At 43.6% G+C, this 19,275-nt stretch overlaps 1 protein-coding gene across 5 annotated transcripts in view; it reads left to right on the top strand.

Annotated features, from left to right (window-relative positions):
- Positions 1-569: 569 nt before the first annotated feature.
- Positions 570-19,275, top strand: part of KSR1 (kinase suppressor of ras 1) — a 206,750-nt gene continuing 188,044 nt past the window's right edge. For 2 of the 5 annotated variants that reach the window (XM_051992364.1, XM_051992360.1), the window contains exon 1: positions 573-1,322. In XM_051992364.1, coding sequence (XP_051848324.1) covers positions 1,071-1,322 — 252 coding nt within the window. In that variant the 5' untranslated portion in view covers positions 573-1,070. Of the gene's footprint in view, positions 1,323-19,275 lie in introns of all 5 variants that reach the window. The other 3 variants (XM_051992363.1, XM_051992361.1, XM_051992362.1) reach the window with 3 other exon arrangements.

Here is a 19,275-nt window from a genome sequence, read left to right as displayed (position 1 = left end):
TTCAGGGATGTGACTTGACTAAGGCCACGTCGATCATAAGGGGGCGGGTGGTGCCCGTTAGCAGCGGATTATCTCCCGCGCGGACGTGTGGACCCGCGTCTTGCCCGCACATCGCGGCCGGCGTCTGGTCTCCGGTGAGAGAAGGGAGCTCTTCCCGGGCGGGTCTTTTGCACTTTTTTTTTTTTTGCATGTCCAGTGCTCAGCCCAGTGCCGTCACTTTAATAATAAATGCTGAATTGATTGACACCCGGCGGATCCTGCGGCCCAGACGCGCGTTCCGGAAGGGTAAGCCCCGCGGCCCCTTCTCTCCCGCCCGGCTCTATCCCGAGGCTTCCAGCTGCCTCGCACAGAGGGCGGAGCTTGGGAAGAGCAGGCGGGGCCCTTGGAAAGGCAGGCCCCGCCCCCGAGGAAGGAGGGGGAGGGGTGGTGCTCCAGAAGACTGCCGCGCGCTACGCTGGGCCGCGCCCGCCGAGGTGTAAGCTGGACGCTGCGGGGGGCCGCCGGGGCTTAGAGCGCGCGCCGCTGGGGCAGTGGAAGAGCGGTCTTGCTGCTCACTGCCGGCTGGAGCGGCAGGTGCGCGGCTAGGACTACAAGTCCCGGCATCCCCCTCGGGCCCCCGCCGGGCCTCCGCAGCTACTCTGGAGAGCCTGAGAGCGGAGCCCTAGAGACAGCCGTCGGAGGCGCGGCGGCGCTGAGCGCTAGCTTTGCGTCGGGCTCCAAGGCGGCGGAGCCGCAGGAACAGGAGCAGGAGCTGGAGCTGGAGCCCAAGCCGAAGCAAGATAAGGAGCAGAAGCAGGAGCAGGAGCAGGAACGGGAGCAGGAACAGGAGCAGGAGTTAGAGCTGGAGCAAGAGCAGGAGCTGGAGCTGAATTAGGAGCTAGAGCCGGAGCTGGAGCTGGAGCAGCAGCAGCAGTAGCAACAGCAGCGGCAGACTGCTGCAGGGAGCCCCAACAGCGGCCGCGCGCTCCGGCCGTCTGTGGCTCCCCGCCAGCCCGGGTGGCCGGGCTCTGGCTCGGGGCTCCTCCCGCTTCGCCCGCGCGCCCCAACCCCCCGGGTCCCGATGCCGAGGCATGGATAGAGCGGCGCTCCGAGCAGCGGCAGCGATGGGGGAGAAAAAGGAGAGCGGAGGGGGCGCGGCAGCTGCGGCAGATGTGGGGGCAGCTGGAACTGGGGCCGGGGCCGGGGCCGCGGCCAGCCGGGCTCTACAGCAGTGCGGGCAGCTCCAGAAGCTCATCGACATCTCCATCAGCAGCCTGCGGGGGCTGCGCACCAAGTGTGCGGTGTCCAACGACCTCACCCAGCAGGAGATCAGGACCCTGGAGGTACGGAGCTGGGCAAGGTTAGGGGGGACGGGGGCGGTTCTCTCCCCTCGACCCCTTCCCCCAGGCTACTGTCCGGCCAGCCGGCGCAGGGGCAAGAGAGGATGAGAGCGGAGAGAGGCGGGCTTTGGATCCGGTGCCAAGTACCCCACCTCCTCCACCACCACCCTTCTACCCACCCCCCAACTTTGCAGCGTTAAGTTGCTTTCTGGGTGCTGTTGCAAATCCAGCCAGCAAGCATTTATTAAGGGCCTACTATGTGCCAGACTCTGGGGATGCAAAAGCAAAAACGAAAGCCCTGGGATTGGGGGGTGGGGGGTGGGGGAAGTTCTGGGAGTCCTGAACCTAGCTCTCTGTTTCTCTCTCTCTCTTTCTCTGGCTGTCGATATCTCCTTATCCTTGGTCTGTACGCCCCGGATCTCTTCTTTCCATGCTGCTGATTGGCAGCTGCACGTCTCTGAACTAACCCGAGCGATTCTTTCCTCCGGAGTCCAGCGGACTGCCGGAGTGGGGAGGGCCGGGGCTGGAGGGAGGTGAGGGAGAGCAGGAGATAGCCTTATATTGCTGGACAAATTTATCCTTCTAGAGGCACGAGGTCCTTCCCCTTTTCAGGGACTTTGGGGGAAGAGGTCAGATGACAAGTTTTAGCTTCCAGCTCCCCTGATGTCCCTCCTACACAGACTCCCGACCCTCTCCCGCCCCCCCTCCTTCCCCTCCCCCCGTCCCCCCCTCCCGGTCTGTTCCCATTTTTAGGCCCGAGAGCTTCTTCGGCATTTCTTCTTTTGTCACAGCTCTTAACTATTCCATGTTCATTTGAGGACACTCCCAAGCCCTGCCTGCCAGTCTGTGCTTAATGAAGTCTCCCCTTCAGAAAAGTCTCCCTTCCTCCTTCGCCTCTTCCCCTGGCCCATTCTTTCTTGCTGTGTGCCCGCTACATCCACGGTCCCTGCAGCATCTCTCTGCCAGCTGCTTGCTATGCATCAGGCTTAATTTTTTTTTTTTTTTTTTTTTGCTGAATCGGCATTTCTCTCCTTCAGTCATTTGTTGCCTCGCCATTGGGTTGCCATGGTATTAAGCTAATCAAAACAATTACCCACCTTCTGTTCTGACTTCCTTCAAAAAATGGACTTTGGCTTATAGCAGATTATACTCAGGAATATAGCATTTTTGTGGGAAATAATCGCCATTGGAGGAGAGCTGATGGCTGGGGGATGGGAGAAAGCTGCTCTGTGTGTGTGTTTTTTAAATGACATCTCCTTTCAAACTCTCCAAGGGAAGTGAAGGCTTAATTGGGGTTGGAAGAACAATGTAAGAAGGTAGTTAGGTTCAGAGGGTCCTTCCCTTCCCTTCACTTCCCCCTCTTCTCCCCTCCCCCTACACACAATGGGGGTGAAGATCAGTTCCTCCTTTCCAAACAGTGCTTTTGTCCGGAGACTTGTCCAGTGACTTTCTAAGTTTGAAGCTGTGTGGTCCTTAACTGGGAATGGTCTCTGAGTTTGGGCATGGGTCATTTGTCAGAGGTAAGGTCATTTGGATGGAAGCTTTTTTCCCTCTTTCCTGCCCAAAAACTGCCACTCCAGAATTGTGGTTCTTGTTGTTCCTTAATTATCGGTCAGTTAGTTGATACAGAACTAGTCATAGAACATTTTGAAAAGGACGGGTCTTTCCTTTCTCCATATTAAACAGCCACCAAAAAAATCCACCTTCTTATTCAAGTGACCCCCCCCCCCTTCCTCAGGGTACAGGCTTCTCCCCTCTTACCATGGACATCTATTTTTATAAAGGTCACAGGTACTCTAGTAGTGGCGACTGGGCCCTTCCATTTAAACTTTTTCTTCCCTATAATAGCTGACCCTCCTCTGCTCCCCCCTCCCCCCGTTTTCTTTTTGACATGATACTGTTTTCAAGTGCCCTTTGTGGGGACAGAATCTTGTTTCTAGAAAGAGATGCTTGAATGTGTTGGTCCGATGCAGTTAAGTGGCAAGATGAGGGGCTTGTATTGGTTCATTACAGCAGGAGGGTTGCTCTGTTTGGTTTCTGTATTGTCCAACAGAAAGAAAGGGCTCCCTGGCCAGCTCTTAGACAATGCCCTGCTGCTCTTGACCGCTGCTTATATCCAAGGTTTAAACAGTTAGTCTGGCTCTTGGAGGTAATACGGGACCATAGCAGGACCACTAAATTCTGAGGGCTGGAGATAGGGGCCAAAGAGGCTCTCATTCTCCAAAGTAACATGGTGGGAAAAAACCCAAGGGACCAAGGAAACTTTCCTCTTACCCCTGTAAAGGTCACGGTTTTTAATTGTGAGGTAGGGGACCTGGATTCAAATTCTGTCCCAGACACCTAGGACCATACATTTTAAGCTGGAACAGACCTTAGGGGATATTTAGTTCTTCCCCTTCTTCACTCCCCTGTTTTAGTGATGAAGCACATGAGCCCTAAAGACAGAGAAATAAATGGCTTCTCTGATTTTAAATCAAGTCCTTTTTCTCCTCCATTAAACTTCTTTCTCTGTATCCTTGAGAAAAGACCAGTGCAAAGGTGCAGGGATGGAGGATAACCAGGAGGCTACTTTAGCTGGGCAACTTTCTTTATCTGTGGAAAAAAAGGGATAATGACTCCTATACTTAACAAATAACCTCTACTGTTCTCTTTTTATTTGAGTTGTTGTGAGCACTTTGTCAGGCTTCAGGGTCTATAGAAACCAGTGGTTACAGTTTCTGTTTGTCTCCTCCCTCCCTCGCCTTTTTTTTTGCCCTTGTGTGGGTCATCCACAGCCCCTGACCAGAGACTGTTGGGTCAGTGCCCTGAATGGTCTGGTGACCTCCCCTCTGTGCTTGTGGGTATTTCATTTGGATAGGGATTTGTCCAAAACAGCTCGAAGCACCCCAGGGATCCGAGAGGATTTGCAATGGTAATGAGGGGGAAATACTCAGTTCTTTGTCCTCTCTCTCCGAGTGGATCCAGATTCCTTCCCTTGTCCCTAAAAGAAGAGACTATTTTTTTTTTTTTTTTATTTTCAGGTCAGAAAGAGGAGATGCAAGTGTCCCCTTACACCAGGTGCTGTGACTCTCACAAGAGGGAGCCTTTTGGTAGAGATGAGAGAGTGAGGAGGAAGAGGTGCCCCTTTGGGAGCAAGCCCTGCCTTTCTGCAGCAATTTCATAGTATAAAGATGCTTTTAAAAAATCTTTCCTTCTATCTGTCTATCCAACTCTTTCTGTTCATCTATCTATCTACCTACTATCTGTCCAATCACATATCTATCTTTCCATTTTTTATCTATCCATCTTTCTGTTTGTGTACCTATCTAAGCATCCATCCACATGTCCATTTTTCCTTTCTTCCTTCCTTCCTTCCTTCCTTCCTCCCTTCCTCCCTTCCTCCCTCCCTCTTTCCCTCTTTCCCTCCTTCCCTCCTTCTCTCCCTTCTACTTTCTCTCCCTCTTTCCCTCTCTCCCTCCCTCCCTCCATCTTCTTCCTTCTCTCCCTCCCTCCTTTCCTCCTTTCTCTCTCTCTCAGAACAAGAACAAGGTGACAGAGCAGCATAGTGACTTCAGAAATGGCCCAGTGGGGTTTTTTTCCCCCCCAGATCTGTAAAATTCTCCTGAATACCAGGCAACTGTTGTCTGGATAAACTTCTTGCAACATTGGGGCTGGGGTTCTTAAAGCCAGGTTTGGTCAAAAGACTTATCTTGTGTAATAAAAGAGAAACACAGAATCTTTAAAATATTTATATTGGGGTGAGGGAGAGAAAGTGTTGCGGGGAGGAAGAAGGGAGAGTGGATGAAATGCCTCTGCTATACCTCCCAGGTTTGGTGTGCTGGGCGAAGGTCTTGGAATCTAGGGGACAGGAAGATCTAAACTCATAGCCTGCTCCAGATGTTTAGGTGTGATCGTGGATAAGATTCTTAACTTTACTGACATTAGTTTTCCCATCTGTAAAGTGGAGATAACACCTACTTAATTGGGATGTTTTCAGAAACTAATGAGATAATATATGTAAAATGCTTTGTAGATTTTAATTCTGCTTTATAAATGTTGGCTAAATGTCACCACTTCATATATACATATAAGTGTATCTCTAAATCTATCAATCTGTCTGTCCATTGAGTTAGCCTTGTAATGAAGGGTTTGAGAGCCAGCTGTAGACTCTGGAAGCCCTGAATAGGAATAATATCAAGTCCCACCTCTCATTCTCTCCCTTTCCCTCCTTCTCTCACTTCCTCCTGTTTGTTTCTCTCTGTTTTTCTTTCCCTCTCTCCCTCTCTTTAATTTTCCTTTCTCTGTCTCCTTCTCTCTTACTCTCTTTCCCTTTCCTTCTTTCTGTCTTTTCCCTTTTTGTCTCTCTTCTTTCTTGTTTCCTCTTTGTCTTTCTGTATCTCCATCTCTCTTTCTCTTTGTCTCTTTTTTTCTCTCATTCTTCTCTGTCTCTGTCTCTGTCTCTTTCTCTTTCTCTCAGACACACACACAGAGTCATCCCAGTAATTCTCTAAGATGTTAAATTGTAGAGGAAGCAAATGCTCAGCTACATCTGTAGAGGAAGTTTCCTTTCCTGGAGTTCTTAATTCTGATAAAACCTAGGTCTGGTAAATATAGATATGTGTGTATATTTACACCAATCCAAGGTTATATGATATGACACTGAGCCTGGAATCAGGAAGAATGGGAGTTCAAATCTGGCCTCACATGCTGTGTGACCCTGGACAAATCACTTAACCTTATTTTCCTTTCAGTTGGATAGTATAATAGTATCTATCTCCGAGGGTTGTTGTGTGAGGATCAAAAAGATAGTAATTGTAACTGTCTGACATAGATTGTAAGCTATTATCAATACAGTGCAATGCTGTACAATACAGAGTATCTTTTAAAAAATCTTTTTAAAAATTTTGTATTATATATAACATTATATCAGTTGCTTAATCCTGATTAGAAATTCCTTCTATCAATACATAGAAAAAAGAACATAGAGGAATTTTTAGTGGAATCCCATTGGCCTGTGTGTGTGTGTGTGTGTGTATGTGTGTGTGTGTGTTTCATTCTGTAAACATCTCTGAAATAAGGCTTTTTTTGGTGGCCAGAACACAGGTCTTGCTGTCAGGGAGACCTGACTTTAACTTCTTATAAGAATTATGACATCACCACTGATTACGTGGTCTTTCTATGCCTCTGTTTCCCTCCTCTGTAAAATCATATAATAACTAGAGTATTTCAAGGGCTGTTCAAGTAGTTTGCCTCTATACTGTGTTCCTATATATGTATATATCAATTGTATGTGTAAATACATATATATGTACACATACATGTTCATATATACAGATACATATGTATATACATATACAAAAATATATATGTATATATACACATAAAAACCAAATGTGTATAGATTATATATAACTTGATATATATAACACAAATATATCTATATGCTTAGGTAAAGCCCTTTGCAAACCTTAATGTCAGTTATTTTGAAGAATGATAATAGCAGCTTCCATTTGCATCTAAAGTACCTTCCCAGAGTACATTTTCTCTTGATCCCCTTGGCAGCCCCCTGAGGTAGGTAGCTGCACTGTGATTATCTTTGAACTAAGAAGCCTTTGAGGGCTGCTGATTTTATCAGGGTGGGTGTTTTGTCCTCAGGCATTAATCCACTGTTACTACTTCACTTGGCCGCCTATCATGAGATTCTGCGATTGAAGAAAGGCCCTAGTTGGTGGCCTTCCTCCTGGAGACAAACCTTCCTCCATTTAACCGGGCTGGGCCCGGATTACAGATGAATATTAGAATATCCATGTAATTCTTCATAAAGATGTTTTGCGTATAAACAAAAGCTGCTGTTATTATTCTCCTAATGGTAATAGAAAGGCAGTACTGAGGAGGCCTGATAGGGAGTCCCGTTCAAATGACCTTTAGTGACTGTGACTTTGGGCAACTTTCTCAGACTTTCTGAAAGCCCGTGCCGGTAAGGAGTGGTAGAAAGGAATTTCTATCAGTGAAATCACCAGTCTGGTCTCAATTAACAATGTGAAAACTAATTAGTAACTGACAGTTATATAAAGAGACTTGCCTGTGGAATTCCCATTCTTCAGATGGATATATCCAAGCCCACAGAGATGAAGTCATGCTATGTTGCAAAACCAGTAAGCAGCAGGGTGGCAACTATCATTTAAGTTTTCTGGTGCCAGATTCCAGGCTCCTTCCCCAAAGTTCTTTCAGAGTCAGGATTGGTGCCCCTGCATTCTGTGACTTGATTCTGCTGACCTCCCTGGCTTCCATAAGTCCCAACTGAAACTCCACCTGCTACAGAAAGCCTTCCTCAACCCTTCTTAATTTCAGCCCCTTCCCTTCTCTAATTATTTCTCATTTATCTTATCTAGAACTTGCTTTGCATATATTGATTTGCATATTGCCTCCCCCATTAGATTGTAAGCTCCTTGGGGGTAGGTATTGTTTTTTTGTCTGGCACACAGTAGGCATTTAATAAATGTGTATTAGATTGCATTATTGAATCTTGTCTGTACTCTTAACAAACTTTTCCCCCTTTCTGGGTCCCAGTTTTTTCCTCTGGAAGATGAAAGGGTTTCAAGGGATAAATCACCCAGCATCTCTTTCAGGTCAAAGATTATGAGAAAAGATGAAAAAAGGTTCACAGAAATCTTTGAAATTAGAGCCATGACTAATGAGAGCAATGTTATCTTAGAGATAGTGGATTTGGGATTAGGGGAACAAGGGATTGGGCGAGTCATTGGATCTCTCTGGGACTTAGTTTCCTGTTGTCTAAAATGAGGTGGTTAAACAAAATGCGATTGTTTCTCTGAGATTCCTTGTAGCTACAGTCTGTAACCTATGGGTCCCTTAATCTCCTTGTACCTCAGTTTCCTCATCTGTGAAAAGACGGGGTTAGACAAGATGACCATCTGTGCCATTTAAGGCAATACTTGGGCTAAAATCCTATCAGTTTCTTGTGAGGAAAGTGCATTGAAAACTTTTAAGTGTCTACCATCCATCCATTCATCACACTGTTGATCTGTGTGTGTGTGTGTGTGTGTGTGTGTGTGTGTGTGTGTATTTAGCTAAGGCATTTGGGGTTAAATGATTTGCCCAGAGTCCCACAGCTAGGAAGTGTTAAGTGTCTGAGGCCATATTTGAACTCAGGTCCTTGTGACTTCAGGGCTGGTGCTCTATCCACCATGCTAACTATCTACCCCCTATATGTATGTATATAAAGTAAAATAGTATATATAAAATCTGTTATCATCCTTATCTCCCATTCCCTGACTCCCGGGCTGGTGCTCTATCCATGTGCCATCTAGCTTCCCCTTCCCCCTTATCATATGTCAAGTATTTTACAGATGTTATTTTATTTGTGCTACAAAAACTTAGTTTGGAAGGTGCTACTATCTCCATTTTTCATATAAATACATATGTATGTGTATGTAAATATATATGTGTACATATACATACATAACACACACATATATGCACATGCATGCAAACATACACATATACATATATAAAAAATCTAGAGAGGGTCAGGGTTTGTCCAGAGTGTCACAGCTAGTAGATGTCTGAGGCAGGATTCAGACTGAGCCCTCCACTAATTCATTGCCATATGGGCTGTTGACCTTGTAGGAGAGTTGAGGAAATTCCCCTCCCCAAGTTCTTTGTAATGATAGGGGAGTGTGGAGGTAGATCAAAGCTTCTTCTCTTTGTGTAAGCATCCTGGAGACCTTTGGCAGGGTTCTGGACTTGGATCCTTTTTGGTTCAAGCATTCATTTGACTACATCATCATCTTGGTTCTTAGGGAGGGTAAATTTGGAATGTGCTGACTAGTGGTCAAGGCTGACCTCATCTCTCTTTCCCTAAATAACTAATTTTCTCAAAGTGAGGAGGAGCTATTTCAGAGAGTGTCATACTGAGAACTGCTACTCTAGACCTGATTATAGCCACCACACCACAAAACTCTTGCAACCCAAGAACTTTCTACAGGGAAGCCAGTGCACATAAAAATCATATTGTTTTCATTTTTGTGGTCTTAGCAGCCCAGAAGTTGACTAGGACATGTGTTAGTCTCCCATTTCATAGATGAGAAAACTGGGACTATTTCATGAAATAGAATTCTGAGCAAGGACATGTTTCCTCTGTTCTCTGACAGGACTAGGGATTGTTTAAAAGCAATGAAGGTAGAAAATACAATTTGGGAGCCATTGTTTCAAAAGGTACTCTTAATCCAATCATATCTCAAGGTAGACATTGAAAAGCTGGACAGTATGTATCTAGGATGGGGAGACAAGTGTTTGTGGTGCTATCACCCCATGAGGCTCACAAAGACAATTATTCGAATCTAAATTGAAATCAGAGTTCAATCTCGTTAGGAAAGTAGGATCCACAGAGAAGTCCCAATTATCACATGACATTCTAGTTCAGGGTCACACATGCCAGAAAGGATTTGAACCCAAAGGCCCCCTGCAACCCTTGCTCTGTCCATCGTATCACTATCAGCTGTGTGATGTCCTGAGGGCAATGAACAAAGGCAAAAGAGGGAGACTGAGGCTCAATGTTAGGGGGGAAAGGGCTTCCCTCACGATGAGGGCTGTTTGTATGTAGAGCAGTCCCATCAGAGATTTTGTAGCAGAGCCTGGAGAACACTTGGTCATCATCAGATTGGACTAGATGGCTATTCCCCAGCCCCATCCCAGCTCCCTATTAAGTCATTCCAATCTGACTTTCCCAAGGTACCCCTACATCTAGGAACTGGCAGGCAGGACCTGAACCTAGGATGTCTGTCTGCAGGTATAATCAGCTTTCTAGATAGAGAGATGGGGATTAAAAATGCACCAAAGACCCCTGGCCCTTGTCCCCTCAGGACAGGGGAGCTGATTCAGGAGACAATTTCCTATCTTCAGAGGGTTTATGGGATTTTGACTTCCCCATTTCCTCCTTCTAGCCTTCTTCATTTAGCCTCCGGTTTGTCTGATCATGTCAGACTGTCAGAAGTGGGCCCAACTGGAGCATTCCCTGGCACAGAACTTGCCAGGTACTTCCAAGGTGTGTGGAAACCTGTAGGAACAGACCTAGTCAGTGCAGTGCCAGACAGTGGCCGTGGCTTATGTCAGTACTTGAAGACTACATTTCTTTAATTCATTCATTTATTTGGGTGTTTCCAGAACAAGAGGGAAAACCTTTGAACTAGAATCTGCCTGTAGGATTAGCAATTGGAGGAATCTTGACCTGAAACGTGGAACGCTCCTGATCTGGGACCGTTTCTAGACCCTGATCTTGGAGATGCCATTTTATAAAAGGGGAAACTGAAGACAAGAGAAATGACTTGTTTAAATTGCTACAGGCAGTAAAGAGTAGAATCAGGATTTCAATCCAATTTAGTCTGGTTTTTATTAATCCCTTATTGTGTACAAAGATATAAGCAAAACAAGAAATTTCTGTTGTGCTGGAGAAACAATATATACATGTGTGAATAGAATGAGGTACAGCCTGGATCTGTGCTTTCACTAGTCTTGATATAGGGAACTCCCTGCTGAGGAAGCTCACCCTGCCAGTGCAAGTTGGCAGCTCGCTGCCACATGCAATCTTTTTTTTTTAATAGCTTTTTATTGACAGAACATATGCATGGGTAATTTTTCAACATTGACCTTTGCAAAAACTTCTGTTCCAACTTTCCCCTCCTTCTCTCCCCGCCCCCCCAGATGGCAGGCAGTCTCATACATGTTAAATATGTTAAAGTATATGTTAAATACTATACATATACATATATGTATATATGTACATATATACAAGATAACTATATAAATATATACACATGTATAGATATATATATATACATATATATCTATATACATGTATATATATTTATATAGTTATATACAAGATAACTATATAAATATATAGTTATCTTGTATATAACTATATAAATATATATACATGTATAGATATATATGTATATATATTTGATAACTATACATGTATATATATTTGATAACTATACATGTATATATATTTGATAACTATATATGTATATATATATCTATACATGTATATATATTTATATAGTTATCTTTTTGCACAAGAAAATTCGGATTTAGAAAGAATGTGAAAATAACCTGGGAAGAAAAACAAAAATGCAAGCAAACAATAATAGAAAGAGTGGAAATACTATGTTGTGGTCCACACTCATTTCCCAGTGTTCTTTTGCTGGGCACCACCTACAATTTTAAGCAGAGATTTTAAACTTGGAATCTGTGAATTTTTAAAAATATTTTGCTAACTATATTTCAGTATAATTGACTTCCTTACTAATATTAGGTATATATTTAAAATAAAAGATGTTAATATTAATTGATTACATTTAATTTGCTATTATTAAATCTACTCATAAATTAAGATATATTTACTGAGTAAAAAAAAAAAAAAAAAAACAACATGATTTCGAATAGGGGTCTGCAGGTTCTGCCAGACTTGCCAGAAGGATAAACCAATTTTGTGGGAATCTCTGACTTACAGTCACTCAGCACTGAGAGGTTAAGAAGATTGCCCAGGGAGTCACACATGGAAGAGGCTGGACCTGAATTCAGATCTTTATGACTCTGAAGACAGGACTTGATCTACTCTACCAGACTGATTCTTGAATATGAAATTAAATATTCTGCAAATAGTCATTCAATAATAGACATTATTGAAGGCGGAGGAACACCCTTTATGATCAATCAAGACTCCATGTAAGAGAGGAGCATCCAGGGGTCTCTGGAGCGCAGTCTGGAGCTTACTCTTCTGGAGCCATATATCTGTCAGAAGTCTCATTCACTGCATGGGTTCAGGTCACTCTGCTGCTATCTCACCTTCCAGCTGGGCAAATTGCTTTCTGTTCCTATTCCTAAGAAATAGTTACTATTATAGGTACTGGTGCAGGCTGGGCTAGATGCCAGCTCCACCTGATAATTGATGAGTTTGGGGCAGCAATTCCTCGTTCTAGTGAAGCACAAGGCTCAATGCACGTGCGAAGAATTCACAATGCTTTCTTTTTTTGCCAAAAGGTACTTTTATTTATGGGAAGAACAAATTGAAGAGAGAAAATAAACACCGGCAGTGGTAAATATGAAATAGATTTGGGAGAGCATATAGTTAACAAGGAAAGAGGTTTTAACAGTAAACAAGGGAAAAGGCAAGTTTCCTCGTGGAACTCACAATTAATGAGGAGAAAGGGAATATTCTATGAGGTGGGATTACACCATAGAATGGCAGTCTAGATCCATAGAGGAGTTAGTTAGGTATAACAAGGAGGACACTAAAAGACATGGAAGGAGAAGGCTCTAGCAGGATAATTTTATTTTTTTTTAAAGACCATTGGATCTTGAAATGGAGAGATCATTGGTGAGGGAGAGAGCAGTTTCAATGGAAGGATGGGGATGGTAACCAGATTGCAAAGAATGAAGAATTGAGTGGGAGGTGAGAAAGTAGACAGGCAATGAGCCAAGGAAGACAGCTTGTTTTCTAGATCTTTGAAGAGGTAGCCTGGTGCTGGAATGGAAAGAACTTTAGATCGGGGTTCAGATTCTGACTACCTTTAATTTGGATGATGGAGGATAAATCGCAGCTTCCTCATCCATAAAAAGAAAGGAGAGCAGCTAGATGGATAGAGAAAGATGATAGTTAAAATTCATGGTCCTGAAAAGTCCTGCGAGTCTTAGTGCCTTTTTACAGAGTCCTGTAAAGGGAACTTTTCCAGACATTTTTGACCTGACCATAGTCTCATTTGGAAGTCCCATGAATTCAACTATCATCTCTCTGTAGTTGACTCCATAGTATATCTCACATATATACCCCAAGGCTTTCACATGCCGTGTGCTCCAGGAGGCCATAGGTTGCCCGGTGGTCTTTCTGTGGTCAGTGTAGGTCTCGGCGACTGGTCCCAGCTTAACACTGCAGATATATTCCTACCCTATGCTTGGCTTATGGGCCCTAATTAAAAAGCCTGACACAGCCAAGGGACACTCCTGCCTTTTTTTTTTAAGGGACAAATCCACATAGCCTTGTCTGTCTCCTAAAAACCGCCAAGATAAGACTTTATTGATAGCAGCTAAAGTACGTCTGTTTTTTTTTTTTCTTCCTGAGAATGCCTATATATGAGACAAAATGGAAATTTCAAGGATTGGAGGAAGGAGTGGGGGAGCTGAGGGAACCTATTCTGGCCTAGGCTGGGACCCTGGGCCGCCTCTTAGGGACACAATGAACAAGACCCAAGGAATTCGTTACTCCTTTATGGAAGGAGCCTGGGATAGTGCTGGATTGGAGTGGGTGGTTTCAGATGGCAGATAGCCTGGTTTTATTTATTCTAGAATTCTATAACTCAGCGGATGTTGTTTTCTAGCCCTCCCTCCCCAAATTGTTATATTCAAAGGGGTCAGTGTCCCAGAATATTAAAGTTGTTATTGGAGTCTTCAGCAAAGGGCTCTGAACCACTTTTCCACTAAGAAGAAAAGTTTTTATCCATCTTATTGAGATGAGCCATGTGAAAGAAGGCTTTGGGGACAGGCCCAGCTCACTCCCTGAGGGTTTGGATCAAGTAAGGAGAAATGAGTTTTTTAGATTTACATTTTTTTCCAACTAACAAAAATGGAGTTTTTCTTTCTCTCACCTCCCCCTGCCATTGGAACAAAATATAAATAAGAAAAACAAAACCCATGTAACAAATATGCTTAGTCAAGCACAACAAATTCCTGTATTGGCTGTGTCCAAAAGATTTATGTCTCCTCCTGCATCTTGAGGCCGTCACCTCCTGGTCAGGAGGTGGGGAGCTGGAGAAGAAATGCGTTTTTTAAATAGCAGTTGTATCCCATGCCCAAGGCTCTGTAGTTGTTTTTCTTTTTCTTTTCTTTTTTTTTTTTAAATGAAATACCAGTGTTTTCACAGTGTATCAGGGCAGGGATTCTGGAATCTCATATCTGGCATTCCATATGTGTCTGTAAGGCCCCACTTTGTCTAGTCTCTAAATGGAAGATAAGACCTTTAGAATGGAAGCAGCCACTTTGTATGAAGATACCTTAGCTTGGAAAGGCTCTTTAGTCAGCTCCTTCTCCTCCCCTCTTTCTCATCTCCCTCGGCCTTCTTTCCTTCTTAACCCCTCTTACATGATGAAGTGGCTGACCTTACTCCTTTCCAAGGCCCCTCCTTACCCTGCATCTGCCTTTAACAGAGAAACTTGCTATATGATTTTATTCCCAATTTCCCATTGTCCTTCCAGTTTTGGCTGCATTAATTTTGTTTGTGCAAAAGCCTTTTAATTTTACATAATCAGAATTCCCGTGATCCTCCCTATCTCTTGTTTTGGCCATAAACTCTTTCCTTATTTGTAGATCTGACAAGGACAATTTTCCCATGCTCCCCTAATTTATTTAGGATATCACCCTTTTTGTCTAAATCATGTACCTATTAAGACCTTATCTTGGTATTCAGTGTGCATTGTTAGTCTATACCAAGTTTCTTCTTTTTTCTAGCTTGGTGAGTTCTTATCTCCAAAGCTTGGCTCTTTGGGTTTATCAAATACCAGATTACTGTGATCTTTTATTACTGTGGATTGTGTATGTAATCTGTTCCACTGATCCAGCACTCTTATTTCTTAACCAGTACCAGATCAAGTGGATGATTATCACTTTGTAATATAGTTGAAATCTGGTACTACCAGGCTGCCTTCCTCTACGTTTCTCTGCTAGCTTATTTCCTACAGTGTCCTCCTGGACACAATAAACTTCAGTAGTCCTCTACTATAGCCTCTAGGAATAAAATCAAAATACTCTGGTGTTCAAAATCCTTCATAACCCAGCTGTCTCCTACCTTTCCAGTCTTTTTATACCTTATTCCCCAACAACATGACCTCTTCCATCCAGTGACCTGGCCCCCTGGATATACCACAAGCAAGACCCTCTATTACTCAGCTCTGGGTATTTTCTATGACGGTCTCCCATACCTATCCCTGTTCTTTATCTCCTAACTTTTGACTTCTCTGGATTTCTTTAAGTCCCTGTTAAAATCCCACCTTCAACAGGAATCCTTCCCTAATCCCTCTTAATTTCAATTTTTGTTAATTATTTCCTATTTATCTTAGTTATGACTTTGTATGTATCAGAGCAACCAGTGAGCTCTGGGCCTAGAGTCATCTTTCTGAATTTAAATATAATCTCAGACTTCTGCTAGCTGTATAACTCTACTCAAGTCACTTACCCATATTTACCTTAGTTTCCTCATCTGTAAAATGAGCTGGAAAAGGAAATGGCAAACCCCTCCAGTATTTCTGCCAAGGAAGACCCAGATAGGGTCACAAATGACTATTGAACAATAAAAACCACAATTCACGTTTCATCTATCTATTCATTCATTTCATTTATCTGTCTATCTGTTCATTTATTTTTTTAGATTGTAAACTCTTTAGGGTAGGGATGGACCATTTTCTGTACCCTTAGTGCTCAGCACAGTACGTGGCACATGGTAGACCTTTAGTAAATGTTTATTAAATTGGATTAAAGTAGGAGACCTCTAGATTTGTACTTTGAGGATACAGTTCGAATCCTGTAGGTCGCTTTCTTTCTGTCTCTGGGACTCATTTAAATGAAGGTGTTGATTAAAAGTTCTAAGTAGACTAGACCTGATCCCTGTAACTGGGAATTTGTTTTTAAAAAGGGCTGGGTGTTCTGCCTCCCTTCCTTTGTCTCACTTATGCACAGGTATTTGCCTTAAGGTTTAAAGGTTTATCAGAGAGGCAGGATGACCTAGTGGGTGAAGGGCTGGCTTGGGCGTCAGATCATTTGGATTGTAGGCTTGGGGTGCCATTGGGCAAGACAATTAATTTTCTTGTTACCTCTGTTTCATCATCACCCATAAAGGTGTTGATTGTCAACTTACTCAATATCTGGCTTCAGGGTTAGGTCCTCTTAAGGAAAATGAGTCATAATGGAGAAGAGGCAGGTCTAAAGCATTGGGCACAAACAGTGAGGGAGGGAGGGTCAGTCCGTCAACTCAATGTGTGATCTTGGCCAAGTCACTGCTGAAGTTTTGATGGGTTTCCTCCTTTATAAGAGGAGATTGGATAAGGCATCAGTCAGCCAATAAACATTTACGAAGCACTTACTTTGTGCCAGTCATTGAGGAATCCTTCCAAGCTTACTGTTTTATGATTGAATGATATGGCTCTAGTCTAAGAAAGCATGAGATTTTATATTGCTTTTTAATTTTTTTTTTTTATCCAGAGAGCCATTCATGTAATAAATAATGAAAAAAAAAAAAAAGGGGGGGAAGAACAATTCAGCAATAACCGACATGTTGAAAGCACCAGACTTTCTATGCAACATTCCACAGCCATATTCTCCAACTTCTGCAGAGAATCAGGGAGAAAGTGTCAGGAAGCTTTTGAGAGAAGGGAAAATGAGTCGCATTGAATTTGTGCCATTTTAGAAAAACCAGTGAAGGCTTAGAACATTCCTGGACTTCCCTTTTGGACTCTATACACGGGTGTGGGTATGGGTGTATACTTTGATGGATCTATGAGCTCATCGGAGAATCCAAGATTAAGAAGTGGAAGGAACCCCAGAATGAATGAAAAAAGCTTTTAAAATGCTTACTTTGCACCAAAAACTGTGCAATTCACTGGGATCCAGAAAATAAAAGAGGGAAATAGTGATGACTCTTGGGGAGCTAAGTGGGGGAGATAGCAGATTAAACAGAGTTTGGCACAGGGCAGGAGGAAAAACCTAGAACTTCTGAGGGTTCAGAGGTAGGGCAGATAGCAGAGCTCGGGCATCCTTAGCTTCCACAAGCAGGCCAGACTACCATATTAGGAAACTAAGAATTTCTGGATGACCTCCATCATCTTATCTCAAGGAATAGAATTGTTGATTCCCATCTCATCTACATCCCTTCAGCAGTCAAGTAGCCTAGAGGGTAGGAGTGGTAAGGGCAGGGGACAGCATAAATATCTCATCCATTGGGGGATGAGAAGGCCATATTTGGTTCAGTTAACTCCCATCTAATCTGCATCCTTTCAGCACTCAAGTAGCCCAGATCAGGTGGGAATGGTGAGGGCAGGATATATCTTTCTATATTTCATTCATTGGGGGATGAGATGGCCATAATTGGTTCAGTTGACTTGCATTTCATCTGTACTCCTTCTGCAGTCATGTAGCCCAGATCAGGTGGGAATGTGAGGGCAGGATGAATTTTTCTATATCTCATCCATTGGGGGATGAGAGGACCATATTTGGTTCAGTTAACTCCCATCTCATCTGCATCCTTTCAGCACTCAAGTAGCCCAGACCAGGTGGGAATGATAGGGCAGGGGACTGGATGAATCTTTCTATATCTCATCCATTGGGGGATGAGAGGGCCTTAAGTGGTTCAGTTGACTCCCATCTCATCTGCAGTCAAGTAGCCCAGAGGGCTGGTAAAAGTAGGGGAAGTTTTCTATACCTCATCCATTAGGGGATTGTTTCAGTCTCATTTTATAGCTAAACAAACTGAGGCTTTGGAAGATTAAGTAATTCACCTGTGGTCACACGGGAAGTAAGCATTAGAAATGGAAATTAAATCCATTTCTTCTGACTTCAGTTCCTAATTTTTCTGTACTATGAAGCCTCCTAAAAGTCTCCTCATGTGAAAAAAAAATAGTTTATTAGAAGACTTCCAGCTTCAAAACTGTGATCCATCACATACCCATATAAATGTGTTACAATGTGCATGTGAATAGAAATTCCTACAAATAGACAAACATACAAAGAATAAGTATTTCTATTCATATACATAGAATGCGTGTACACTCCTGTATACACCTATTATATAGACCCCTATCTCTAGATCTGTGTCTTGGGGTCGTCTCCATTGTGCATTTTGCTCAGTGGGTTGAGTCCATCAGAACCCTTTTTCTTGATGTACCTAAGTTCCCTTGGCGAAGATGCCTTAGCATTCACTCCCCAGCACAATTGAGTTTCTTCTGTGTGCTAAAGTCTTCCCCAGATTGTTGATGTAAGTATTCCCTGGTGCCTGCCGCCATCCTCACTTCTGCCTCTGTGGGTGGTAGTGTTCCTTCGATGGATGAATTGCCTTTGGAAATTAAAGAGGTGAAGTAATCTTGTTTTTTGGAGGCTTTCCCCATCTCTTGCTCCTTTCCTTCCACCTTCAGAAACGTGGCAACTGTGAATTAGGCCTCTTGTCTTAACTGCTAATGTTGGGAAAATGTAGCCTGAGAGATGGGTTAAGGAACATCCTTTTTTTGGGCTGCACGGAGCTTGTATCCAGTTCCAGGCAGGAGCCCACAGGATCTTGGGAGAATCTTCTTGGTCTGCAATGACCACGAGCGTGTCCTAGCTTAATCTGGTCAGCTCGGAGATTCCTGGTTTGTTTGTGCATAAATCATTCCTGATAAGAAATAAATGCCCTCCTATTAAAAATAGATCTCTCCAGGTAGTCCCATTTCTGGTACCTGTGTTTCAGGGCTCATCCCCTTCTGGGGACCTTAGGATTAGTGCTCTATTTCCCTTTGAAGCTGTATGTCCTTCAGTCCACCGAGTAGTAACACTATGATAAACAGTTTTTGATTTAGTTTTTGAAAAGTGCATCATTTATTCTGAACAGAAATAAGCAGTAAGGCTGTGAAAGGTGTTCATTGCCCACGCACAGGGAGCCCAGCTTATCCCCCTTGCCTCGTAGGAGAATAAGTGGCCCCTGGGCACCCTGACTGATGGAAGGCTTGGGGGGCAGCTGGATGGAGGGGTCGAGAGCCCTGCTGCACACAGCCCCAGCATCTGTGTTGAGATCTCTAGCTGGCTTCCTCAGCCCCACAGCAACTCAGATGCCTTTCCTCTCTGCTCTGCAGGAAACTTAAAACCTGCAATCTTGTGAAGATCTAGTAGAGATGGGGGCCAAGAAACCCTGAGCAAAGATCCCGCAGGGCTGATTTTAGAA

This window comes from Antechinus flavipes, chromosome 4 (assembly GCF_016432865.1).
Source record: "Antechinus flavipes isolate AdamAnt ecotype Samford, QLD, Australia chromosome 4, AdamAnt_v2, whole genome shotgun sequence".
NCBI classification, from domain to species: domain Eukaryota; kingdom Metazoa; phylum Chordata; class Mammalia; order Dasyuromorphia; family Dasyuridae; genus Antechinus; species Antechinus flavipes.
This window is presented reverse-complemented; position numbering and strand designations above follow the sequence as displayed.